The sequence below is a fragment of the Lagopus muta genome, chromosome 1 (assembly GCF_023343835.1).
Source record: "Lagopus muta isolate bLagMut1 chromosome 1, bLagMut1 primary, whole genome shotgun sequence".
In the NCBI taxonomy this organism is placed as follows: Eukaryota; Metazoa; Chordata; class Aves; order Galliformes; family Phasianidae; genus Lagopus; species Lagopus muta.
The window spans coordinates 80,877,679-80,904,631 of NC_064433.1; the positions used below are offsets into that span (position 1 = coordinate 80,877,679).

Consider the following 26,953-nt stretch of genomic DNA (forward strand, 5'->3'; position numbering starts at 1 on the left):
GACACTCTACCTTCATGGAGCTTTTGGGTAGCTGCTCCCAGAGAAACCTGTCAGAAACCCAAGCATCCAGAAGAAGGGGGGAAAGCCACCCTGCCACCTCTTGTTTTTCGCTTCTCAAAGGATGCAGAACACCGAATGGGTGCTCTGTGGCCTTGTCAGCTCTAGCAAGTACCCCTACTCCATTGCCTAGAGGAGGAAGGAGCTCTCATGGCAGAGAGCTTCCATGCTTCCACTCCCTCCCCACTGCCCTCATTTGCTGTCCAAAGCTGGAGGTATGTCCTGCAATGCACGTTCCCATGAATGGAGATGCATACAATGCCCCTGAAGCTGGGGATGTGATTTTTCACCCTCACAGGGTCTTTTCACAGCCATAGCCAGCCAGCAGTGGGCAGAACCACTCCCCTTCAGACCACCTCTTCTTGTATCTTTCTGGCAAAATCAGCACTGGAGAGGAAATTTGTGAGTGTATCACTAAGAGGGCTGCAGGAAAGAGGGTAAGAGAATGCACAAGAATCTTCTCTCACCACTGGGCACCCACCCTCTTGATCAAAAAGCATGTACTAAACCCATTTAATTACTTTCAGCCAGGGATGTTCATTCCAAAAGACTAATGGAAGCTTGTTTTCATTTGTTAGACTTCTACTACCTGAAAGGGGCTTTATTTTCTTCATCTGTCCTCTGTGCTTATGCATTATTGCTGCATGTGCTGTCTGAAATGATGTTGTCTTCCAGCCTAGCAGAACTGCCTCTTTCACTGCTGCATCTTCTGCTTCCCAGAGTTTGGAAAAGATTTTAACATGTTGTGACACAAGTGCAAAAATACATATTAGTAGATCCTACAATAATGAGAGCTGGATAAGAAATTGGAAAAAACTTTGCTAAATGTGATCTCCAGCTTGGCACTACCCTGTGCCAGCCTCCACAAAGCACAGCCTCTCACAACACTACCTTGTCTGTAGAGCTGAATTCTTTAGCTATGGTCTGTGTTTACAGTGAACATAAATAACATCCCTGAGGCAGCATCAAAATACAATGCCTTCTGAGCTTCTGTGGTTTTAGGATTTATCCTTTATAATGCTAATCTCTCACAAACTCTTGGTTCCTCATGCTTGGAGATCACTCCTCGCTTGCTAGATTTTTGCTTTCGCCATTCCACACTCTCCTTAGAAAGGGACAAAACACCTGTGCAGGTTCTGGGCTCTTGCACCCATGCTGCAGAACAGTGGGCATCCCTTCCACCCATTTCTGTGGGTCAGCAGTCAGGCCATCCTGATTCAACTCCACAAGTCTCCCTCTGGTCAGGATGGGGGGTTAGGGAAAGGTTCTTCACCAGAGGGCAGCGGGGTCCCAGGGGAGCCTTCTCCTCCTTCCACTGATATAATCTCTGTGCCTATGTGCGTGTTGCAGCAGTCCCTCACGCGGTCATGTCTTCAATCAGGGGAGAGCTGGTGTGAGCGCTCACAGAAGGCAAGGAAAGCAGGTCGGGCAAACACTGTCAAAGCAAATTCAGGCTTATTATTCAAACAGATGTTCATGAATATATTTTGCCATATTTGCAGAGTCTTAATTGTAATCTGACTTGATGGGCACATGAGTTTAAAAGTAGAAGACTGAATTTATAGAGGGAGAAATGAGCTGGGAGGTGACTTACTGAGCTGGGTTCTGGAGAGTGAGAGTTCACCACTAATTCTGCACAAGTTGCCTCGGGTGAGTCCTTGTCACCTAACAAGTCACTTGGGTTATTGCTCCTTCCCTTCCCTGAGGCAATGAGACCCTGCTGGAAAAAGACATCTATGCCCTGAGCAAGACTGTTGGATTACATATTCATTCATAACTGTTGCTTTCTTTACTTTCCAGTCTTGGCAAACATAGCAGAGATTTGCTGCTTCTTTTCCCCCTCGAGTTACTCTTCTGTTTTCAACCCCGCATCTTCCATAAGAATCTGTGAAAACTTTTCCTGGCAGGACCCCTCCTGAAGTTATTTTTACTGCCATTAGCAAATATAACTTAGGAAAAGTTATGATAAACAAGGGGGAGATAAATGTGATTTGTACATGTTTAATTGCTTCTGCGTGTTTTGTTTTTCCTTTCTCTGGCAAGCAAGAAAACTGGGTAAAATGATAGTATCACTTTTGCCCAGAGTCTGGTGCCATTAGAGTTGTCCAGTGTGTGGCATGACACAGCACATCCAGACTCATACAGTACCTTTCACATAACATCTCAAAAACATTTCTTAAGAAGATAAGTTTATCCCTGCAGACTCTAGCGACATTTCTAGCATCTGAGCAACCTGACCTAGCTGTAGATGTCCCTGTTCATTGCAGGGGAGTTGGACTAGATGACCTTGAAGGGTCCGATCCAACTCACACGATTCCATGATTCTTTGATTCTTCGCAGCAAGATGGCACACCACAGTTTGAGAATGATTCTTCTTTCCGTTATGCAAACTAGTTTGATAAATCCTTTGGAAAAGATGGAGAAACACCACTGAGTTGTGGCAGCCTGGGCTGTGTCTTGCATAGATGCTCCTTTCTTTGAGATGATACTGGCTATGCACTCCACATCACTTGGCTAAAATTGGGGGTGTTTGCAAGCACCAGCAAACTGAGCACCACTGTGTGGTGAAATAGGGGAGTATTGCTTTAAAGAGGTCCACTTGCTGCCATCAGGATGGAGTTTGCTCCTCGGTATTGCAGGGTGAGTGACAGCAACTTGAAATGGGACACTAAGGCCACCAGCATGAGCCTTTTTGAGATCTTTGGAATCCCAACAAGGCTTCTCTGGGCTGAAAGGATAAACGAGGAAAGCAATGTACCTGCTCTGGCTTACAGAGGAGGGAAAGAATTTGGAGAGACTTTGTTATGTGGAGTACCACTGATCTGAGCTTTTAATAATGCAATGGACTTGTAAGTGTTCCAAATGATGAGATTTGTGAATGAATTTTTAATCCGGGGTTTAACATTAAAGATTAAAGTGTGTGTTTTGAATTTCAAAAAAAGAATTTACCCCCAAAAGGCTAAGACTTGCTTCAGTGGCTTCTTATGGTTTTGTTTTATTTTATTTCATTTTTTCTTCTCTTGGGTATGCATGAAAGCAAAAAGAAACAAAGAAAAGGGAAAACACAGCATCCGGACTGAGCCTGGGGAATCTTCAACTCATTGTTAAGCCTGTGTCCAATTGGGCTCTTTCATATTAATGTTTCTTTGTGTGCTCTTAGACTTGGCAGGAGTGACAACATCTGTGTGAAAAACTGAGCCAGCTGTGCAGAAAAAAAATCTTCCTTAGTTCAGAGCAGTTGTGTGCTTTGCTGCTTGGGCATAAGCAGCTTCTTGCATCTGTTACGGAGGGAAAATGTGCAAAGTGTTTTCCTGAGACTCTAACTCTAAAAGACAAGAGAAGCCCGTAGCTGCTATTGTAAAATAGAATTTAGGACATCAGGGAAGGGAAGAAGAGAGGGCAGGCATTAAATCAGACAGCACTGTGGGGTTTGGTCACCCAGAGTTACTCTGAGGACCTGGCATCAGAAAAGGTGGTAAGGAGAGAGGCACGTTGTCTTGTATGGTAACAGCATCGGCTGTGTTCACTGAAACCCTTCTCTCTTCAAGCATGTTATGACCATGGTTTGTGTCTTTTGAAAACCTCCATAAGAATTTGGGGAATATTTGGGCACCTCTCCTGGAGTACTGTGCAGCAGAGCCCCTTGCAGAAAGCATTTACTCTTACCATCAGGTGGGTCTCCAGCAGAGCTGCACACAGTGAACCTTCCTGGCTGTTTTTTCCCTCTCTGATAAGAAATGTGTGTGTTAATTTGAAATCAATACTAATACTTGGCACAGTGGCAGAGAGTGTGATTAATAGGCAGAGCAAGGCCCATGAATCAGGTGACAAAGCTCTGTTCGTGTCTCACCACTGACCTGAAGCACGGTGCTGAGGTGAGTTATAGCCTCTCTCCACCTCAGTTTTCCTCACTGCAAGATGGAGGCTCTCTGCATTGCCCCATTGCCTTCCCTGACAGTGTATGTTAGAGCAACCAGTGACATTTTCTATAGTAGTAAACAGACGGACAGATTTTCTTTAATATGGCTGTGCACGTTTTTATGTATTGGTCCTGTTTCCACTGTACAATGTGGGAGGGGGTTGCCCAAACAACTGGGAAGGGGGGAGTTCATTTAGAGAGCCAGAAATGTGTGCAACGAAACTTTGGGTTTGGGGGCAAAACCTGGCACGTGAGCAACTTCAGCACCAGACTTCACAAGGAAACATCTACAGTTCCTGGTGTTCCCATGTGAAGAATGGGCTGGAGGTGTGTATAGCTAAAATTGGTCATCTGCTGTAGGGAAAACCCAATGCATCCTCCCCGTTTCATCTCATAGCATAGTGAGAGCACAGACATTTGAGTGGATGGAACAAAAACCAAAAATTTCCATTGTTAAAAGACTGTTCTCATGGAAGGGCATGGTGTATTGAATATGTGTTCACAGTACTGTAGCATTACTGAATAAAATAATACAAAGTCGGAATTTATATAATATCTAAATACGTGGCAAAAGTTTAAATGGATTGAAATAAAGTGTTTTCACCTTATTGAATTGAAGTGTGCCAATATTGCCATAATTAAATGAGAAAGTCGAAGCAATTCATTTTGTCTTCACTCTCTGAAAATGTCATCAAAGTTGATATTCTTACATCCTATTTTGATTTTAATGAAAACTCTTTTCCCGGTGGAAAATTGTCCTTTTACAACCTCTTTCAGACAGCTCAACTCATAATCTGATGCATTCAATTACTGACCTGGCATTTGCCAGATCAGAAGACTTTTTTTTTTTTTTTCTTCTTTTCATTTAAATGAAAAAGACTTTGCTTTTAATTTTTTTCCTGTTTGTTTTTAATAATTTTATATCCAAAGTAATTTGGGATTAATGAAGTTTAAAATATGGAAGTCTAATATCGCTGAACATCCTCGAGGATGCTAGGTTCAGTCTGACTGCTTTTGGAAACTGAAAATTATGCTTTCCTGCCTTCATGAGGCTTGTTTTTAGCATCAGGTCTGAGGCAGAGCAGTTGCACTGTGGCATGCTCTCACTTTAAAGGCTCTCCTCTCTCTCCTACCAGCCGGCCACAGGAGTTTTGTTATCAAAATGGATGCAAATGCGATTAGACCCTTAAGCCCTGATTTGGCAAGATACTTAAACATGTGCTTGGTTTTTAAACATTAAGTTTATTTCCAGTGAGTTAACTGCCTTTAGAGGAATGGCTAGGATGGATCAAACCAGCCCAGGCAGAGCTGCCCCAGCCACATGTAGGCAGCAGGACAGGTGAACAAAAATTCATAGCTGGGTCATGGGGCAGGAATATTTTTAGGGGGGGTCAAAGGCACAGCAAAAACAAAAACGTATCTGCCATACTCTTCTCACTTGGAAATCTTGTGTACTCATGATGGGGGGCCTGGAGCATCTCGTGTGTGAGGAAAGGCTGAGAGACGTGGGACGGTTCAGACTGGAGAAGAGAAGGCTGAGAGGGGATCTTATCAGTGTTTATAAATACCAAAAGGGCCAGTTGTGCCTAGTGACAGGGCAAGGGCAGCAGGCACCAAGTGGGATGCAGGAAGTTCCATCTGAACATGAGAAAAACTTTACTGTGAGGGTGACAGCACATTGGCATGGGCTGCCTAGAGGCAGCTGTGGAGTCTTCTGTGGAGATATTAAAGACCTGCCTGGACCCTTTCCTGTGTGACCTGCTATAGGCAGCCTGCTTTAGCAGGGGATGGGACTATATGAACACCAGTGGTCCCTTCCAACCCCTGCAATTCTGTGATATTGTGATTTCATGCATTAGACACAAAACTGACAGAAAACAGATAGCCAGCTTCTTGGACTTGCTTTTTTTTTGAGTGAGGATGGACACAGCTCCTGGTGCTTTGGGTAAAAGCAGTTGAACCATAGGTCACAAGTATCTGCACTGAAGTTTGATCTAGTGGTGGTTGTTTCAGGGTAGGTAGAAAAGCCTCATGGGCATTTGCAGTCCATGTTTCAGTGGCATTTCTCCTGTTATGTGGCAGGAGATGAGGAGAGAAATAAAACCTTCAATGCATTCTGTGATATATTTAGGAGCAGCATTAAAAGTCACCTACGAACCGGTTCTGTGTCCCACTTCCCCTCCTGTTTTCCTATGCAGCTGCACTCTGCCCTGCTGATGTTCCCTACCACACAAAGTCCCATTATACAGCCTGCCCACCCATCTGTCCTTCTCCTGTGCCACCTCCCTGTGCTGGACTTTAGTCTTATTCATTATGGGCTGTATTGTTCCTACTCAATATGCTATTTATACATATTTAAACCTTAAGTTGATTTCCCTTATTAAGCAGTTCATCACTACGTTGTGCCTTTTTTTTTTTCTTTTTTTTTTTTTTTCTGGACTTGTTTTTTTAACCACGAGAGGAAGAAGAAATTTATTCTTTTGACCATAAATCATTTACAAAGCTGCTGGGCCGTTAATGTATTTTTTATGGCTCGGCAAACAGAAAATAGGAGCGAGTGTCTTAGTAGTGCTTTTCTGACCTGTTTTAATTTCGGCTTCCTAGCCCTGACTCTGTTCCCCTGTCTCGGGAGCAGATACATTTCCCTTGCAGAGGCACTGGTGGATACCTTCTCCCAAAGGAGGCCACTTTGCTGTGTCAGCAATGTCACGTGCTGTTGCCAGCACTTGGCACCAATCCGCAGCGCGTCACATCTCTGCTGACTGGGCTGCGCTGGGAGAATATTAGCAAGGAAAAGGGATGGGTTGGAGGGGACTCAAGGCTATTTTTGCTTTTAGATCCAGGGGAGAGCTCTAATTAGACTCTCGCTCAGGGATAAACAAGTTATGTACGTCTCTCATCTCATCCCATGCAGCCTCACCCTGCACTTCACATGCTGTGGGCTTTGCTGGCCTCAGGTGTGGAGTAGATAACCATAAGGATGCTTTGGAAGGTCGTTCAGCACAGAGACTGGCTGTGGCAGCTTCCCAAATGCTAAAGACAGGTTCCTATAAGGTTTTGCAACCTGCTTTAGGAAAATGAAGCCAATTTATGCCTTAGCTGCTCTCAGTCACCTCTGTGCCTTCTCTCTGTTTTAGGAAACATAGATACAAGTCTTTGCTGTAAAAGGTCCATTTTTCTTTCTGATGTGCTGTGGCAAGCAGCAAGATGATTAAGACAAGGGATGTGGAAAGTTTATGTTGGCGTCTGAGCTAGGTGAATGTATATGCAGCTCAGAGCCCTTGTTGCTGGCTCTCTGCAAATTCAAGCAGAGCCTCCCACCTTAGATGTGTTTGAATGGACTTTTGACAAGTTTTTGTTCCCAAATTCTCTTTGGCTAAAGATTGCAGGCAGTCCAGTGAGTAACTGGCCATGGTCACTTAAATTGCTCCCATCCCTTAGACATCCGTTACCATTGAATAATGCCTCCACTGTAGCAGTCAGCAGAACAGGACAGTGCATCTGCAACACAGCTTTTCCCTTTCACAGCAAAGCAAGCTGTCCTGCCCTTCCACCTTCCTCAGCAGATTATGCTAATTAATGCCTGGCTGTGAGATGGAAGCACAGCTTCCTTTCTGCTTTCGCTGCTTTTTAGACAATAACCTTGTTCTGAGGGGCAAGGCAAACAGCAGAGGATGATAATATTCTAAGTTAATGCAACAGGATTCACCATCAGAGGACTAGGGGTGAAGAGAGAAGGAGCGTGTTTGTTAGCCCCAGCTTTGTAGAAGACCAGGAATAGTGAGGCACCTTTCTGTGCCTAGCTGGAATTTCACTTTTCTCCTTGCCTGTGCCTGTGATTTGGAAAATGGTTCTCCAGGCATCTCTGGATGACTTCAGGAGGGAAAGAAATGCCTAGCTCCCTGTCGCAAGGATACAGTAACCATGTTCTTACCTCTGCTGTGTTGCTTATCTGTGGCTTTGAGCCATCTGTAAGCAGATTGCAGGAGCCTGGTTTGCCCACCTGAGTCCTGTGGGGGTGAGTGGATGAGTCATAGATGCCTCCAGTGCTGGGCATAGCCAGCAGTGGGCTAATCTGGCACCAAACAGTCCCACAGAGCAGGCTGAATTAGACTTTCCCACCCCTCCCCTCTCTCAAGTCAAGGGAGCAATGACTGAGCACTTGAGTGAGTTCCTGATCCCTTCTGGGTCCCCTCTGGTCTTTCTCATCTGCTAAGGCAAAAAATTCCCCAAACTCAGTGGTGCAGCTGCTCCTTGAGTCCTGTGCAAATGCTGTGGATTCAAGGACTGCCAGCTCAGATCACAGCAGTCTCTGTTTCCAGCCAATGCTGCATGCATTGGAAGAAAGTGTTAAACCTTCCGTAATGTACCTAATTGTGCAACACTATACCATGGAGAGGGGATTAACATATGCCCCAAAGCACAGCGATTGATTAGTTTTATCCTAGCTAATGTCATTGTAGATGCTATTTTTGTTCCTATCAATGTCCCTTCCTATTTTTATAATCTTCCAATAATATGGTGCTGGAGTTTTGTTGCTGTTGTTTTTTATTTATGGCTAACTTGCATGCATCTGCATCCTTGTCAGCAGAGATGGAGGGCAGCCATCCCAGTTAGCAGGAGCAGCAGAAGTGGCTCTCCCAGCAGCTCCAAGTGGGCTGGATGGAGGCACAGAATTGAAGGCAGTATTGGAAGCACCAGCAGGAGCCCAGAACTGGAATGGATCACTTGGGTCATTGGGCTCCTGACCCTGCTATCACCAGGGTATGTGTAAACCAAAGCTGGGTTCTTGTTCCCACTTTATCCCTGTTAGCTGCTCTAGCGCAATGTTCTTCTCACAGTTCAAAAACCTCTGTCAGATTTCAGGTTCTAGGATCTGCTGGCAGAGCACTGTTCAGTTACACAAAGAGCTGAGTGTAATGCAATCCCTGTGACATGGAGACACTTTTGATTTCCCTGGTAGGTTTGAATGCTCAGCAGTTCAGCACATCCATCCCTGATGGTCTAAACCTGGGCAAACAAGGATCTCACACTAACAGCTGTCCTCTGAATACACCTGGAGCTGAGCAACAGGGATTCTGTGGCAGAAGTGAGGAAGGAATCAAATTCCTCAGTGATTTTCATCTGCATGATGAGCGCCTCTTTTTTTCCCCATTAAAGCTTGCCCAGCTCCTCTGACAAAGACATGGGAGCAAAATGACACTGTTCTTTAAGTATGCATTGCTGAAAGCTTTCCTGCCCTTTATTGTTTTGTCTAACTTTCATCTTCACTTTATGGCTGCAGGTTGTGGAAGTCAGGGGCAGGGAGATGTGCTCCATGTTATATCAATCAGACAGCTGTTTGAAATCCTCCTTCCAGCTGGCCTGCAGAGAAAGACATATCTAAAAGGGAGATGGCAGGGGTGGTAGTAATTGCTGTTTGCAAGGCTAACAGCTGAGACCAGAGCAGGGTGGGTCAGCAGCATGCCTCGCTGTCATCTTTTAGTCTGGTGTAGATGAGATTATAAATGGTAAGGGAGAGGGGTCAGTGTGATCAGCACAGATTTACAGGTAGTCACTGTCCCTGATCAGCTGGTGGAGTGCTCAGTGAGAAACACTACAGGGCTCAAGTTCAAGACCTTGACTGTGATTTCTCCTTGGATTAGTACCTGCTTGCCTGCATATTCTGCTAGCTGAGTAGCAATCTTAAGATTCCTCTTTCTGGAGTAAATTGGATCTGTTTACCTGGGAAGCTCTGTGCCAGAGAGATGGTGAGATAACTCCAGTTGTGTCTGATGGTTTTTCTAGCAGTAAAGGAGCTTAGAGGTTTACTTGGCTTTTGAGTTGCATTTAACACTATATAGACCTAAGAGGAAATGTTGTTCCCTGTGTAGATTTAACACGTCACAGGGCTTTTGCTCTAAAACCATGCTAGATGTAATAGTTTTCCTGCTGTTTCTTCCAGGCTGTCCTGCAGATCCAGCAAAGATAAGGAGGGAAAGAGATGGAAATTATTGTGCACCGTGCACTGTTGGTTTGCTATCAACTGTGAGCCAGAAAGAACCAGTAGGAGCCTTGGTTTGGGATATTCCCCCTGTCCTCGTAAAAGCAATGAGCTTACTCTCAGTAGATTCTTAGTCTGGTGACTGAAATAATCAAACTTTGCTGTTAGGAGTGGTTTAGTCAGTGTTGGTTGTTTCTTGAGGAGGAGCTGTATCAGGAAGTCTCTGTCCTTTTAATAGAAGAATCGTATTTTCTGAGTGTTCTCGGTATCTCTAGGCAGGCTCCTCATAACATCTGTATAACATGTGCCCATGAACTTCCCAGAAAAGTTTGTGTTAGAGCACATTAGCATGGTGGTACAATCTACTGTAAAGGTGTGCATCTGTCCCAGCCACCTGTCCTGCTCAGTGACATTGAATGCTGGAAGTTTCTGAAGTGGAGTTTCCCTAATGAGCTGGAAATAACTCAGGATAGCTGGGCGTTAACTCAGGTCTGTGCTCCTTTGGAGTGGCTGATGGTGCTGGTTCCACAAGCAAGCAGACCACAGTTTAGTCCAGTGAGAATGGGCACAATCAGTATTCATACAGCTTGTTGTGCAGCTTGTTTGGATGCTGTGAAGACTCTGGACTCATCATAAGCACCCACCTTTTTTTGTTTGTATGATCTATGAGGTTCCACGCTAGTACTGGGGTGCCCTTTTCCTGGGAAGTCCTGCGGAACTGAAACAACATTTCCACCATTTCCTTTCCAGAGATTTCTTCTGGGAGATGTAATTGCTTCCTCACAAGATAGAAGAGATTCTCAGAAGGCAAAATGTCTCTTTTGTTTCTTTGCTGTCCTACAATATAATCAGTGCTTGCAAAGTTGGGTTGAATGGTTGCTGCACAAGAAGGTCCTATGACAGAAGTGCTCCCCACAGCACTCTGTTACTGTCCCTCCAGCAGCGAGTCACACCTTCCTGGGCTGGGGCTTTTGCTGCTGCTCAGCATGTTGAGTCAGCAGTGTTCCTTGAGGTGGGAGACATTTCTTCAGCACAGCAGGAAGCTTTGGTCCCAAACTCAGAGATGTGAGGTAGGCCAAAGGCACAGTGACTTGTGTTTTCCTTTCATCTCAGGAAAAAGTGTGCTCTGCAGTTTCTCCTTTTGTTGCCTGCAGTTGCCAGATTGAACGCTGTGTTCCTACCCTGCTCTTGAAACTTTTGAGTGACCTCATCTTTTCCTCTCTAACCAGGGACCCAAATGTCATACTGCCATAGGCATCTTTCCCAGCACAGGACTGCTAATTGCATGGGGATAGGGAAAGCCATTCCTGGCTCTTGCTTGCGAGCTGATAGCTTGCAGCTTTGCTCTCATTCTCCCCCCCCAGCCACATACATTTCAGCACATCTTCCATGGAGGTTTGGAGATGTTGAATGCATGAAGGTGAGACATTTCTTCATCTCTTTCACACCTCTTTTCCCTTCTGGACATTTGCTTCCCTGGCTTGCCAGTACTGCAGAGTGAACCTGTCCTCTGTGTTTGCAAAGTCATCCCAGCCCAGCCTCCCACATCTCTGGGTTTCATGAGGTTGCTGCTAGCAGGTTCCAAATGCTGCTGACTTGCCAGCGGTTCTTGAGGGTAGGTACAAAGCAGACAGAGTTCTCTAGCAGGCAGGGCAGCATCTTGACTTTCATTGTATGAATGACCTTCCAAAGAAACCACCATTTTTCTGTGGTCTTAAAATAAGTAAAGCAGGGAAAGGCCCTCTCTCTGCACCGTACTCCAACCCATCCAGAGGTACCCAGTTATCATGCTGAGCATGGTTGCCTCTGATAGTGCAGTAAAGGGGGAGATGCCCTTAGCACAGCTTCAACAGTGCCAACCACAGTGCTTCTTCAAGGAACAGCCTCTCGGGTCCCTGTGGTCTGTGACCCTCTGACATCACTGTGATGTCAACCAGTAATGGTGCATCAGCTACTCATATCATCGACTGTGCTATTGATGTGATGTTGGTGGAAGACCTCGTCTCACTCACTGAGATGTCAGCTGAGTTGACTTTCTCAGGGAAGGAAATGCCGGTTGTGTCTGGGCCCTACACTCTTGTGTCCTGTTGTATGAGCTGCCCAAATGAACTCCTTCATGGATACTGGGGAGGTGCGCTACTTGGGAAAGCAATATCAGAAATGAAATCAGAGTTATCCGTTGCCAGAATAATTACTTGATCTAGGAAAATTGAAGAAGCGCTAAGAGCCTCTGCAGCCAAAACATCCTTCTTCTGTCTGGTTCCCTGATAGAAGGGGGACACAAAAATGGAGCATCTGTTCTAATTAATGGCGGAAGCTCAGAGCGTTGGGATCAAAGGAGGAAGCTGTGTGCAGAATCAAGCTCAGATCAAAGTGTTCTAAGAAGAGGAAAGGCCAACTCCTTCAGCTGATGGCGGTGTACCCTGCTCTGCCTCCAGGCGTGCTGCTTGCAGAGATGCTAAGTAGTGAAGCTGCACGTACAGGAGATGGTGTAATGGCCATCATAATCCAGCACTAGGAGAAGAAAGACTTGGTGGTGACTGGTTCTTGTTGCCTCACAAATCATTAAATTTCTCTGAATGCTTAGAAAAGATCAAGATAATATACCTTGGCAAAAGGGGACCTTTTACAACATCCTTTGCTTGTTTGTTTGTTTGTTTTTTCTCACCTCTTATGTGTAATTTGACTTACTAGACTGGGCTGTATATATGTGCTTATGTCTATATTTGCATTTATACCTACCCAGGGGAATTTAAGCCTTCATTCCTTAGGCTACACTGAAGAGCCTTTACCGCAATACATATGCTAAATTTGAAATCTCTTCCTCTCTCTCTCCCTTGCCTCTTTCCTTTTACATTAATGCAAAAGCATGTTTTTGCAACTCCTAATTTTGAAATGTTTAAATATGTAATGTTTGGTTCAGTTTTCCTCCTAGGTGTCTTCCTGGGCATAGCGGTTGATGTGTATGTGCCTTTGTGTGCAGCCACCTGTGTTTTGGGCCACGAGTATTGGTGTGGAAGGATGCTGTCACACAGATCCCTGCATAGATGGACAAGTGCACGTGTAACCACATTACATTTTCTAATAGTCTGAGCTGTAAAGAAAGACGCTGTAGCCCCTGAAGAGGATTTGATCTTTGCTCTTTTAGCTGTCTTCCTGGGAGAGGAGCTGTGCTGTAGTAATGCCCCTCCGGTGCTGTGTTAACGCACCAGCCTACCTCCCTGTTTATGCTGGTGGAAGAGAACGTTGCCTGCATTTGGTCTCCTGCTTCCCCTGTCGTCTTGGTTAAGCGTACTTGTCAGAAGCAGTTGTGTATGTTTTCCCCAGCTGTAGCCCTGCAGGTGCCACTTAGCTTAACAAAATGAGTCCTTGTCTGTAAGTGCTGCCTGCCTTGTGTGCATCTTGGGCCAAAGAGCAGCTGACAGGCAAAGGCAAGTCTACAGAGCTGGCTTGCCCAATGCTTTAATAAGGCAGAGACAGGAGAGCATGATGTATTGCAAGAGCGCGCATCTTGCATGCCCAGCCTCAAAGCCATTCCTCGGAAGGAGAAATGGACAGAAACCTCAGCTGTTCCTTACTGCCCTTTCACTCCATGGCATTCAGATTGAAAGGGTTGCTGTAGTGCTTTGAAAGAGTGGGAAAATTGTGGTGACTGAAGGCGAGAATAGAGCCCTGCAAGAGAAAAGGGTTCATAAGCAGATCTGGATATTCTCAAATGAATTGGCAGTGAATAAATTATGCATGATCTATTTTAGTATTTTTATTATTCTGTTTGCAATCAACTAATCACAAATATTTGGAACACTGAAAGAGGGGTTAGGTACGAAAACCACATCATCTTGGTGATTGCGTGATTGACAAAACTAAGCCTGCAGTATAAATTGGAAAATCAAACTTTTCCAGAATATTTGCCATTAGTGAATACTCACACTGAAGCATTACTCTTCCTGATTTACAAGAATTTGAATATATGAGTATTTCTTGGAGGGGAATAAGGTATGGGGCTGAAGAACACATTTTGCTGTTCCAAATCAGATGAGAAGTTGAGGGCAGATCATAGGAAACATTTCATAAAATCTACAGTGAAGGTGGCAGAAGAGCTTTCTGCTCCACATTAGAGAGTTTATCCAGTTAAATGTCCAGTGTTTAACACATGGATGGTGGCAGGAATGGATGTGTAGTCATGCCAGTATAACCTTCCATGTGAGGCTTGAAGACAAGAAGATCTCTTGTCCAACTAATATTCATTAAGAGATATCTCACTTCTGGTCTATGGGCTACTGCAACTGCCTGGCCAGCCATAGTAAGGAACTCAAGAGCCCAAAACTACTCCCAGTCTATTGGCCATAGAAGCAACTGGAAGGCAGATGCCTTGTAATAAAGGTCATGTTTATTACTGGCCCTTCAAATTGTTTACTTCCGCTTGCTGCTGACAGTCCTTCATAGGAGATTGATGGATTAAACTTTCACCAGCTGTTCTGTGTCCAGGCACATCATTCTGACAGATTTTTAGGACCCAAGCTAAACTGTTTTGCTAAGATTTTCCAAAGCGCTGCATGTTTTTAAACATGTTCCAAGCTTGTGAGAAAAATCAGTCTTTATTTTTTCTTGCCACGTAAGGAACTAGTGAATCAATTTAAAGTGCCGTTTTGTTTGGCTCTGTTTTAAAGCATTTCTGAGCCTCCCAGAACTACCTGCACCTTTGGAGGTAGGAGTCAGGGAAGAAGGAACATGTGTAGGAATTGGAAAGTATGGAGGAGGTTATGAATGGTATGGAAGATCCTTGTGTATTGCAGCTCCAGAGCAGTCAGTCCAAATCGAGGAACTCATCATAGGCTGCTCAAGTGCCAATAACTTTGAACTGCACCCAGGTGTTAGCAATATTCTGATATTATCGTATAATGGTCTGGGTTGAAAAAGACCACAATGATCATCTGGTTTCAGCCCCCTGCTATGTGCAGGGTCGCCAACCACCAGACCAGGCTGCCCAGAGCCACATCCAGCCTGGCCTTGAATGCCTCCAGGGATGGGGCATCCACAGCCTCCTTGGGCAACCTGTTCAGTGCGTCACCACCTCTGTGTGAAAAACTTCCTCCTAATATCTAACCTAAACCTCCCCTGTGTCATATTGCCTTGGAGCTTGAAAGCTCCTTACCATCTCCAGCAGTCTTCCACATGCACTGGAGACAGCAAGCTAGCAAACTATCAAAAAAAAATCAAAAAAGGAGATGTCATCTGAAGTCATTTTGATATTGTGAAAAAAGTGCTTTAAAGAATTTTAGTGCTACTCAAAACACTGCAGCCTTGAGCTTCTGTACTGGAAAGTTGGGGCTTGTCAGGCTTTCTGTCCCGTCCACCTTGTGTGGAATGCAAAGAAGTGAATGGAGAAAATGCTGGAATATGAAGGAGATTGGATCAGATCCTCTATAATCAGTAGTCATTTTTCACTAGCTAGGAGTAAATACATGGTCTGGAAAGATTTAGATTTTTAATCTTTTAAATTAAAAAATAACAATGAAGTGTTTCTGTCCATGTTGGACTTCATAAGGAAGAGAAGCTGTGGGCGAGAGCTGTGTTTTTTCTTTAAATAATATGCATTCTCTCTTCTTACCCCTTGGTGAAGCCTTTCAGAGTGCACTTTCCTTTTCTGTTTCAGTGATGTTAAATATCATTAAGATTGATGAGTTTGAAAACATATTTCATTATCTCCTAAATACAGCTTGGCTGCTCTTACAGCTCTTTCCCTGTCTCCAAAACAAAGTCTGATGTTCTCTGAGGCTCTGAAATGAGAATGCTCTTACTTAAAAGGAACGCCTAGCTGCATCTGCCTCTGGAAGATGTCTGCATGAGAGCAGCCTGATCTGTTGGGGGAGGAATATAACTCTCTAGCTTGCAGTAATTGGTAAGGAACAGCTATGTAACAACAGAATGCTGCTGTCGTAACCTGGATGTACATAGGGCCAACTGAAATGTTTGAATTGAGATTCCTTCTCCTGAAATGCTTGAACTGGGTCATCTTCTCTTTGCAGGCATGGTGTGTCCTTTGGAGGTGTCGGTCAGTTCAGGGAGTATTCAAGTTGCCCGAGGCCAGACAGCAGTATTGCCCTGCACCTTCACCACTAATGCTGCTCTCACTAACCTTAATGTCATATGGATGGTCACTCCTCTTTCTAACGCCAACCAGCCTGAACAGGTAGGTCTCTTCTCACTGGAGTATGCATTTTCTTGGGGCTTTCCGTTTCTTCACCCTTTCAACACTGATCTACGTGTAATCTGCCTCTTACTTTTGCAAGGCCACTCTTAAGAACGTTAGCAAATGAGAGCCAACCATGGTGGCACTAGAATTGTAACCTGAGAGCTGTTGGGCTGAATTCTATCCACATACGTAGAAGCCAGAAGAAATCCATTGCTCTGAAGTGGGTCTGTCTTGGGTCACACCGCCTCCATAACATTTGTTGTTCAGCTGTGTGATTCAGTATCCTGCACTGAAGAGAACTTTCTCCTCAGGGTCCTGGTCTGAGTACAGACTGCTATCTAAACTGCTAGGTTGACAGAAGGTGTACAGACTCAAGCCCAGTATTCAGCTCACTTTAGTGATCATCAGTGAGCAGAGTCACATAATGGCAGGACATCACTTGCTGACACACAAAATGATTCTGTCCACCACCAGGTGGATGATTTTGTGAAGTATTTACTGGCCTGCAGAGAGTCTACCTCTCTACATTGGGTGTCCAGATGGGTAATGATTGTTATACGAAATAAGCTGCTATTACAAATCTAGTTATGCCAGAAGACTTGGGTATTTGGTCTGTTCCCTTCATGAATGTTTTTACCGGCATAATCTCCTCTATAGAAAACGCTTCTCATAGGATCAGTTTTTCTGGGTCGACTGTTGTATATTGATGTTTGGTTATTCAGAAAGCTTTTAAGAAATAATCCTTTTAGCTTTGGAAGCCCATATTTGCTTGTCCTTCTCCCTCCTTGCTCAGTCTGTTCCGAGTATCGTTTGAACTTTCCTTTCTTTTCCAGGTTATTCTCTACCAAGGAGGTCAGATCTTTGGTGGTGCACCCCAATTCTATGGGCGAGTGGGGTTTGCTGTGACAATGCCAACCACCAGTGCCTCCATCTTCATCAACAACACCCAGCTATCAGACACTGGCACATACCAGTGTTTGGTCAACAATCTTCCTGATAGAGGCAGCAGGAATATTGGAGTCATCGGACTCACTGTCTTGGGTGTGTTTATTGGGATTGTGGGGAAGGGGGGGGGAACTGGGCTATGGGAATCCTCTGTATGATAGCACTCATAGCAGAAAAATATGGTGTTTTGTACATTGGATCCCGTGGACATACTGTGATGAGGTACAGGGTTGGTTGTGAGTATTGTGGGAGTATATAGGCACACGCTCCTCACATGCAGATGTTATATTAGAGAGTTTTAAAATATGGTGGAGAGAAAGACTTGAGGCAAGTTTGTGATGTGGAGTTGCAAAGAAGCATGAAAAAAGGGTGGGTGCATTTATGAGATCTAAGGGGTTATAACAGGCTTGTGCATAGCAACAGGAGAAAAGAATGGACTTTAGAGATTTACTTCCTTCTCATAAAAGTAATATTGGATGTTATAGCGCAGAGTGTGTGCCATTATAAGGCAGTGAAAACAAAACCAAACCACAGGAAATTCATTTTGCAGCCCTCTTAGTTGTTGCCACTCTTGCTGTCCCAAGAGTTGAAGTCTTCACCCTTTTTTCTCTAGGGATTTGTTTAAGACAAGTTGGTCCTGGGAAAGCAGTTGTCCATTGCCTTGATGAGCTTTTCAGTCAGGAATCTTTGTCTATTGTCATCCCTCAAATCTCAATGGGTTCTTGTCTGCTACCTCCTTTCTGGGCTTTGTCTGCTTCTCATTCCCTGTCAGCTCATGCCAGACTCCTTGATTTCCCCTGCAGTGTGTCCAGAAAGAGCCTGTACTCTACTGCTCGATTATTTTTCCTGATCTGCTGTCACTTTCCCCTCTTCTCTTGTAGTTCCTCCTTCCGCCCCACTTTGCAGAATCCAAGGGTCCTTGGAAGTGGGCAGCGATATCACACTGACCTGCAGCTCGGAAGAAGGCATCCCCCGGCCAACATACCTCTGGGAGAAACTGGACAATGTTCCCAAGTTGCCCCCAACTGCCACACAAGGTGCTTGTTCTATTGATTATCCTCTTACTTCCCAGGTGGCAGCCTGGTCTTTCCTTTGTCTGAGCTGCCAGAGATGACATTGTTCTCTCAGTGTCTGCCATCACTTGCATGATCACTTGTTTGGAACGAAGATTCCTGGAGTGCTTGGAGGCTGTGTTGGACTGGGTACTCACCAGCAACCATTTAAAGTTTCATCTTATTTTGGTATGGAACAAATGTTCCCAGTTGAGGAACAAGGATCTTTTTGAATGGAAGCAAGAGAATATGGTTGCTAGATGTTTGCACGCCTGGAGATTTCAACTGCAACCTCATCTGCACAAGGCTCATAGATTGGAAAATAGAAGGGAGGCAGAATCATTCCATGAAAATCCTGCCAGCTTTTCACACTGAGTGTGTTGTGACTGGAGTTGTCTTTCAGATGCATGTAAAAGCAAGGCTCTGATCAGATTGAATATTGCCCAGACACTAAGTCTTACCCATGAGGTTTCTTAGCCTACATGTGCTGACCAAATGGAGACAATAGCACTTTTGTCCTTTGTCTTGCTATATTTTAAAAATACACAAGAATTTTAGTTTTAGGTAATTCAGGAATGAGGAAAATTGGAAGAACATGGAGCAGGGAACTCAGGGATAGGTAGGAAAGCAGGATGCTGGAAGGCAGAGCTCAATATAGCAGGTAGATCTGGGTATTGCACGTCTCTTTTTTCCTCCTTTCTCTCACGTAGTAATATGAGCCCCAAGCTTTCATTTGCAGAAATTCATCTGTAGGAAGAAAAAGAAACATCTAGTGTAAGCTCCTTAAGACCTAATCTTGTGTGTGTGCACAATGCTTCCATCTCAGGGTTACTTCCTAATTTATTTATCTCTTAAGAGTCTCACACATCAATTCTCTATTTGCTGGATTTGCCTTTTCATGGTTTTCCTCAAGCCCGGGGGAGGGATTTAAATCCTTCTTTTCTCTCTAACTAGACCAAGTCCAGGGCACTGTCACTCTCCGAAATATCAGCACTGTGTCCTCAGGTCTTTACCAATGTGTGGCTTCAAATGCCATTGGAACCAGCACTTGCCTTCTGGACCTGCAAGTCGTTGCACGTAAGTATTTTGCCAAGGGAGACTTGGTCAACTGCTTTTGTCTTGTGACAGTAACACATGTAACCATGTTTGCTGTGTACCAACTTGTGCCTCTCTATCAGAAGATCCTTGCACCCTGGAATGGGGATACCGCCTTTCCCTGCTTCTAAGCTTCAAATGCTCACAGGTGGCCACAGCCCAGCCCTGATTTCTTCTTCATTCTCTGTTCACTCCTCCCCACAGCCCACCCCTGGAGCATCAGCCTCGTTGCTGGAGCAGTGGCCACAGGTGCTGTTGTGCTTATTGTCTGCATTGTGTTGGTGGCCATAGCACTGTTCTACTGGAAAAATAAACACAAAGAAGAAGAAGAAGAGGAGATTCCCAATGAGATAAGGTACGGGCTGGGGATCTGGTGCCTGGAAACCCCTGATCAGCCAGCAAAAGCAGCAGCTAGCAGGAAGGCAAGCAGAATCCCTACTTTTCATAATCCTTAGGTGTGTTCCCTGGGGTAAGGTAAGGCCTCCATATTTGTCCAAAAAATAGCAGAAGCAAATGAAGAATGGCAACTACAGATTTTTCTTTCTGAGTTGCCTTTATGGGGAGCTTCAGCTTGGCACTATTAGCTCTGAAGGAGAGTAACTATACATGTGATGGGGATCTGGGCCAACAGTATCAGATAGTAATAACTAAAAAGCTCTATAGGTACAGCTGTGATGTTCTCTGGTGTTACAAACACCATGTTTCCCTCTGATGGCTTCCTGAAGCTTCCCTAAGGATCAATTCATTGGCTGTACAAGTATAGCTGTACTGACTGGCTGTGACAGCCACTGGTTTGGCCCATTGCAAACCTGAGTATGCTTTGCTTCCCTCAGTGGTAGGCACATGAAGCAATTAATGTGTACAGAAGTAGGTCCTGTAAAAAGGGATGAGTGAACAGGCCAAGGAGTGAAGCCAATTCATGTTGGTGCTGTTCTTGACGTTATATTGATGGTATTGCCTCCAATGGGGTGTAGTGGTGAGGATTTGCCGAAGCAAAGCAGAATCCTTCCTGTGCCTTCACGCTCTCTCTTTCCCAGGGAGGATGACCTGCCACCCAAATGCTCCTCCACCACCAAGACATTCCACGCTGATGCGTCCTCATCGGAGAACGACACCCTCACGTCCTCCAACACCTACAACAGTCGCTATTGGAATGATCCCAAGGCCAATCATGCCACAGACTCCTTCACCCGCTTCAGCAACAGTAATGATGCCCGCCAGCCACCCTTCTCCCGCTCGGGGAGCACAAGCGCTCGGCCTGTCTATGCCAATGGTGGCCACCCTTCCCCAGCTGCCCCTAAGACGCTGGTGGTGACAGCCAGCACAGCACCATCCCCACAGGAGGTGGCCCGGAGCAACGGCTCAGTCAGCAGGAAGCCTCGGCTTCCGCACACCCGCTCCTATGCTGTCAGCCAGGCCACACTGGAGCGGATTGGGGCTGTTCCTGTCATGGTGCCCGCCCAGAGCCGGGCTGGCTCACTTGTGTAGGGGCACTCTGGTAGCTGAGAGCTGAGCAAGGGCCTTGCGTTCCAGGGCAGCGAAGACATGGCTGAGAGACCCTACTCCTTCCTGAAAGGCAGTGAGGCAAAGGTGGGCCTCTCAAGGCCACTGCCAGCCAGTGGGGCAGCTCCGGCCATGCTGCAATGCCCCCCAGCTGTCGGGGCTCCACCATGGACGCCACAGATGTGCCAAGGCCACAGGGCATTGGGGGCCCTACCTGGCTGCTGGGCCCTGGCTGGGACCCCCTCCCAGCCTAGCCTCAGGGCTTTCGCTTTTGTTTCCAGTTTGTTTTGTTGGGGGTCATTTCTGTTCACTTGGGTCCTTCAGGGAGGTTTGGGAAGATATATATATATTTTTTTCTGTTGTTATTGCTGTTTTATTTCTAAGATGACAACGACCAGTGTGGGGCAGGGAAGGACAAGAGGGGAGGTGTGCCAGGTGAGGCACACCTTGTCATGGAGGCTGTGACCCCCTCTCTGCCTCCTCACCCCTACTGCTAGATGAAGAAGATTGTTGGGATGGGGACAGCCATGAAGGAGGCACTGACCGAACTGGTGGTGCAAGTTGGCAGCACAGCTACCAGCCAAACCGAGGGGAAGGCTGGGCAAGGATGTGGGCCAGGGAGTGTTTCTCTTTATTTATTATTTTGCTGTTCTTCCCCTCAGCTCTGACACACACACACACACACACACACACACATGCACATGCAAATACTCCTCAGGCTGGGTGTTTTTCAGCTGCTGCCAGAGCCCTGTTCGTGGCTGTGGAGTGTGCTGCTGTCTGGGCCTGTGTCCCTGAGAAGCTCCGTGCAAAGCAAGGGCACATTGCTGCTACAGGCCCCATATAGCCCCCAAGCTTTTATTTGGCGTTGCTGAGTTTTTCTGGAGGCGGAGTCCTGAGCAGAACCTGCTACACCTAGGCTGCTCTTATGTGGAGTGAGGGCCTTCAGACCTCACAGCTCTGGTGTTTGCATGGTGGGTTTTCCATACTGGGCTGCCTAGAGGGCTTCCCTGCACAGCAGGGCACATGTTTGCTTGGGGCCCTCACACAGAGGCACCATAGTTTTTGTTCCCTCTCTCCCACACATGCAAACTTCCCAGATGCTGAGTTTGGCAGGGTTTATTTCCAAATCCTTTTCCTTAAAAAGAATGAAAGCAGAGACTCAGTGGAGGATGTAATTCTGTGGAAGCCCATGTGCTGTTGCTCTGCCTCTCCTACTCCCGCACTGGTACTTATGGCACCTGCTGATGCTCTGCCATCCCTTTACAGCCAGGGGGTGACTGTGGCTGGCACCTGTCCTTTTACTTCTTCTATTGCAACTAAATAGCCTTAATCAAAGCCAACAGTTGAAACTGCTCAAGGAACCTGATGCCATTGGAGGGATGGACTAAGGGCTTGGACTTTTCCTTCTGAGAGAGCCCTGGCTCAGCAGAGCCATGCCTAGGTGGGTATCCCCAACCTCCTGTCTAACACCAAGCCTTGCACATATAAAGGCAGTGGTGACCTCCAGAAGTACCAGAGACCTCCCAGATCACATCTGCTCTTGGAAAAAGCAATGTGAGTGCTCGCAGGTAAATTTCTGTATCTCTCATTGAAAAAAGGATCTTGTTAAGCCAAGAGACTTGTCATCTCCTTTTCCTTGTTCCAGCACAGCTTTACTTTCCTTAGCAGTGCACAAACCTTCGGCAGGGCCTTCTGCCTGAGCTGTACCTTTCAAATGCAAGCACATGCTCTGAGAAGGAGGAGGAGAGTTGAAAGTTGGGTTCTTACGTGAATACTTGCTTTTGGGGAGGTTGTGAGCACCTGGGCAGCAGTAGGCTTGAAACTTGGCTGAGATTTTGTGCCTTCTTTGCTTAAAATAAAGGAAAAAAAAGAGAAAAAGAAAAAAAAAAAAAAGGAAAAAAAAAATCCAGCCTCCCTTCCTTCCCTGTCCTACACAACTCCATCCAAGAATGAGTGCAGACCACAGTGGTGGCACAGACAGGGAGTTGCTGTGTATACACACATTTCAGAGGAGCAGTCCTCTTCCCTACCTCTCTTTGCTGCTGCGTAGTAGGTCTGACTGGGGGAAGAAGGGTTGCTTTTGAAACCCTGATGTGGGAAGGGAAGAAAAAGCATTCAAAGGAAAGCGCATACACATTCTCTCTGCTTTGGAAACAATCCCTGTGTGATATTTACAGGAACACTGCCCTCAGCAGGCCCTCTCCTCTAGTGGGAAAGCTCTTCTTGTCCCTACCTTCCATAAGACTGTTCACTCCTCTTTCTTTGTTCTTTCTAATTGTATAAAATTCAATAAAACTTTATTCATATAAAAAAAGGAGTTTACACTGCTTGCTGGCTGCTTCCCCTTCCCCCTAATTCTGTAGCTACAGTGAATTTGGCTGTTGGTACTCAGTGACCATGCAACCACGACTTGACCCTTCTTAGGACAGCCAGTTTGATAGTGCACCCTGCTGTTATAGCCTTGTTTTGCTCATTCATAACATTGACACCTTGCCCTCGAAGGTACAATTTCCCAGGCTTGCAAGATCTGTGCTTCCCTAGACAAAGGTGAGTTCTATTTTTTGTCATTCAGGAGATGGGGATCCTTTGTACTGCTTTGGGTGATATGGGAAAATGTAAAAATTTGCCTACCTTTTGTTACATTAGTTTTCTAGTCTGAGACATGGCATGTTCAACTCTGATGCAAAGTCTAAGGCAGTCATCAGGAAGACCTTCTCTGACTTTCGTGGGCTTCTGAATATATTTGATGGGGGAAACTATCAGGAAGTTAACTGATGTTCTGAGTGCCATGGGTAGAGCATTCACACTTCCAGGGAGTAAGGGGATTGGGAAGCACATACCTGTTGGTATCAACAGCTGCTAGCAGAAGGTTGTCACTAGGCCAGTCTGATGTTTTGCCATTTTTTTCATCTATGCATTTTTTTCTCCATGTTTCATTTTCCTTTCTTCTTCTCTAAACTCCTCCAGATACTCTGAGAATGATTATTAAAACCAGAAAACTACAGATCCAACAGCAGTGTTAATTCAGCCCTGGTGCACGCATATCTTGTTCTCATTCCAAGGTATTTTTCAACACCTAATTTAAAATATTCCTTTGATTGTATTTTCAGCTGTTGGTTTTACAGTAGCTGAGGTGACTGCATTGCCATTTTGGGAAAGTTGCTGTAGGAATCTTAATGTTTGCATTTTTCATCTTTTGATTGTGCAACCTTGATGTGACATTAATAGTGTCTTTGCATTTTATTCCCATGATAGTCCTGTCAGTATTCTGCTCTCCTATCCATTCCTTGCCACTGGCTTGCCCTTCACATCATTTTTCTGTGCATCTCTGCCTATTGATCTATAGCAGAATTTCCCAAGATACAGGACAGTTTACTATGTTTGTGCAGCACCTACTGTGCTGGTGCTTTAGCTGTAAGTTGTACCAAATGAGGCATTGCTGTAATACAAATTTCTAGCTAAAAATAATACCTGTTAGAGGTCTTGATATTGAGCGGCAGCATTAAAAAGCAAGCAAAGGCTCAAGCTATTACAGTTGTAAGTGGAAGTCCCTACTGAAATGCTTGAGTTTTCCAGCAGCCTTCAACCACAGTTGTGTGGTGGGGATTGCCCCCCATTGTGAGTGCCACAGATGTTACTTTATGATGTTAACCATCAGTCAGATTACCTCCCATCGAAGACTGTTAGAAGGAAATGTGTTCTAACACAAGGAATAACGGTACTTTTAAGTGTTGAGAAAGGGAACACAGAGCCACAAGAGGATGTCTTACACTTCAGCAGCGGACATTTTTCTAGAGGTTGGTGGAGATGTGAGCTCTATTTCAAAAGTCTAGGAAACCTGGTCTGAAGACAGCCAGGATTTTTTTCAACTCGCGCAGCTTTTAGATTTGGATCTGCTGATTCATCTGAACTAAAAAAAATCTTGCCCAGATGCATGCACTTCAGCAAACTCTTGCCAGAATGCAGACAAGTTTCCAGTAGGAGACAGTCTGCCAGATGGTGTCCTGAAGGCTGAGTGGCTACCTGTGAGGACCTGGGATGCTCAGAAGATCGAGCTTCCTTATGTCATGATTTAGGTCTTGGTGAAAAGCACCTCAAGCCAGGGTAGCCTCAGATGACACAAAGACTGATATGACTAGGTGATCCATTTGGTGCTGGGCAGGAGAATTCAAACTGAAATGTTTTGATCCTTCTCTACCCCCTCAAAGGAAAAATAGTGGGGGAATTTTTATGATAAATTTTTGTTTTCATCCAACACAGTGATAAGCTTTTGGTAATGAGTGGATTTCTCTTGGAAGCAACATTTTGCATCTCAGCTTCCTCTTTTTCAGGTACCTTTGTGTGTCTGTACTCTAACAGGAATTGAAGTGTGCATATGTGTGCCATAAACTGAGTGCACACAAAATGGTTCAGCAGATTCACTTAAAATAGTCTTGAGCACTTCTAAGATATAGAGTAGGGAAAACAGATAACTTGCACCCATTAACATCAGAACAAACCCAAGAGAAAGATAATACATGGCAAGAGCTTTGGGCCTGGAGTGGGGAATACTGTTATTTGGGCAGCAGAAACTGGGTAGACTTTTTTTTCCCCAAATCCAGGACTCTGGCATGTTTTCTTTGATACATTTCTCTGACAGCAACTACTAATAAAGCACTTCTCATTTCCCTATGGTAGAGGCTCCATGGCTTTAGACAGCGCTGCCTATATGTAGAAATGGGACCATACTCCTACTAAGCCTCCTAATGCCTTTTCTGCTAGTTCTTTTTTCCTGTTGGTTTTTTTTTTTTCCCCTTCTTCCTGCTTGCTCTGTAGCATGTTTGAATGAGAAATGGGGTTGGCAGGAAGTTTAATCTATCTAAGTTAAAAACACACACACAACCCCCCCCACCAAAATCCCGAAACAAATAGCAGCAAAGAGAAGAGATTAAGATGCAGCTTGTATGAATGGCTGGGAAGCAATTCTTTAGCAGTGGATGTGGCCTGGATCAGCTCCTGGATTTGGACTTACTAAAATATGTTTGTAAAGGGGATGATGACTTGCCTCCTGTTGATATACTTATATGGGAAAACTGGTGTGGTGCACAGAGAGAAACATCGGCTGAAGGGCTTGATACAACAAAACCCAGAGGCTCTGCTCTTTTGCTCACCTGTATTAAAACCCACTATCTGGTAGAGGGGCTAAGCTACACAGCCTGGCTGCCAGCTTGCTGTATATTATCAATACCTGCAGAAATTCTCTCACTGCAGTTTTTCTCTTAGGGTCTCAAAGCACTTTGACAAGCCAAGTGTAGCAATCAACAGGTCATATGGACACGTGAGACATGGGAATGGGTGCGTAATAGGGTTGCAGCAGCAGAACTTTAAGCTGTGGCAGTTTTTAAGATTGCTCAGGAGTCTAGAGACTTTTTTTTTTCTAGTGCACTGCACCACTGGCACAGCACTTTCACTCCTCCACTCCTGAGGATCCCCTCCTGTCATTTAGACTGAGGCTTGAGGGGAAGGCTTGCACGTCCCCTTGCCCCACATGAAAGACCACCAAAGGCTAGGATTAGCTCAGTAGAGAAGCCAGTGTAGCATTAGTCTCTCAAAGATAAGATGCATGTTTCGGGATATAAAATATTACAGAATGTGCATTGAACATCATTAGCACTTCTTCCTTTGGCTGTGATTTGCTGCTGAAACAAATATGCCCCCAACCAAACAGTGCCTTTTGTGTTACAAAGTACAGAAATGGGTGAACAGGGTGAACACACAGACCTCCACCCGGGAGAGACCTGGGGGTCCCCCTTGGCTGTGCTTTCCCAGTGGTGGCAGAACACAGCCTCTTCCTGCTGTCTGTGAACACAGTCTCTGTCTTCATGATTTTCTTTCCTTGTCTTTGTTGTTTGTGGATGAATCCTCCACACACTCATCCATGCTCAGGGACACCAAATGAAGATGAACGCGGGCATGACCTTAAAGCGTGTGAATGCCTCATACCTGAGCTCAGCCTTGTCCATCTAGAGCACATGTCCCATTTGTGCCCCAGGCTAACCTGTTGCACATCTCTCAAATAACGATGGATTTTGCTGCCCCTCCTGGCCCTCCACAAGGTGCTGTCTGGTTTAGGGAAAGCTGGTTCCTTCTGGGAAAGTAAACAGGGAGGTCTGGGATTATTGCCCGAAGAGCCTTGTCCAAACACGAGGCATTTACTCACGCTC

At 45.3% G+C, this 26,953-nt stretch overlaps 1 protein-coding gene across 7 annotated transcripts in view; it reads left to right on the forward strand.

Moving 5' to 3' along the window:
• IGSF11 (immunoglobulin superfamily member 11) overlaps positions 1-23,236 on the forward strand; it is a 121,789-nt gene extending 98,553 nt beyond the window's left edge. For 4 of the 7 annotated variants that reach the window (XM_048926386.1, XM_048926354.1, XM_048926364.1 and 1 more), the window contains exons 2-7: positions 15,989-16,152; positions 16,989-17,196; positions 17,982-18,137; positions 19,107-19,229; positions 19,452-19,602; positions 20,285-23,230. In XM_048926386.1, the coding sequence (XP_048782343.1) occupies positions 15,991-16,152; positions 16,989-17,196; positions 17,982-18,137; positions 19,107-19,229; positions 19,452-19,602; positions 20,285-20,735 (1,251 nt within the window). In that variant the 5' untranslated portion in view covers positions 15,989-15,990 and the 3' untranslated portion in view covers positions 20,736-23,230. Of the gene's footprint in view, positions 1-9,485; positions 9,727-15,678; positions 15,862-15,988; positions 16,153-16,988; positions 17,197-17,981; positions 18,138-19,106; positions 19,230-19,451; positions 19,603-20,284 lie in introns of those variants that run through there. The other 3 variants (XM_048926382.1, XM_048926373.1, XM_048926402.1) reach the window with 3 other exon arrangements.
• Positions 23,237-26,953: the final 3,717 nt, after the last annotated feature.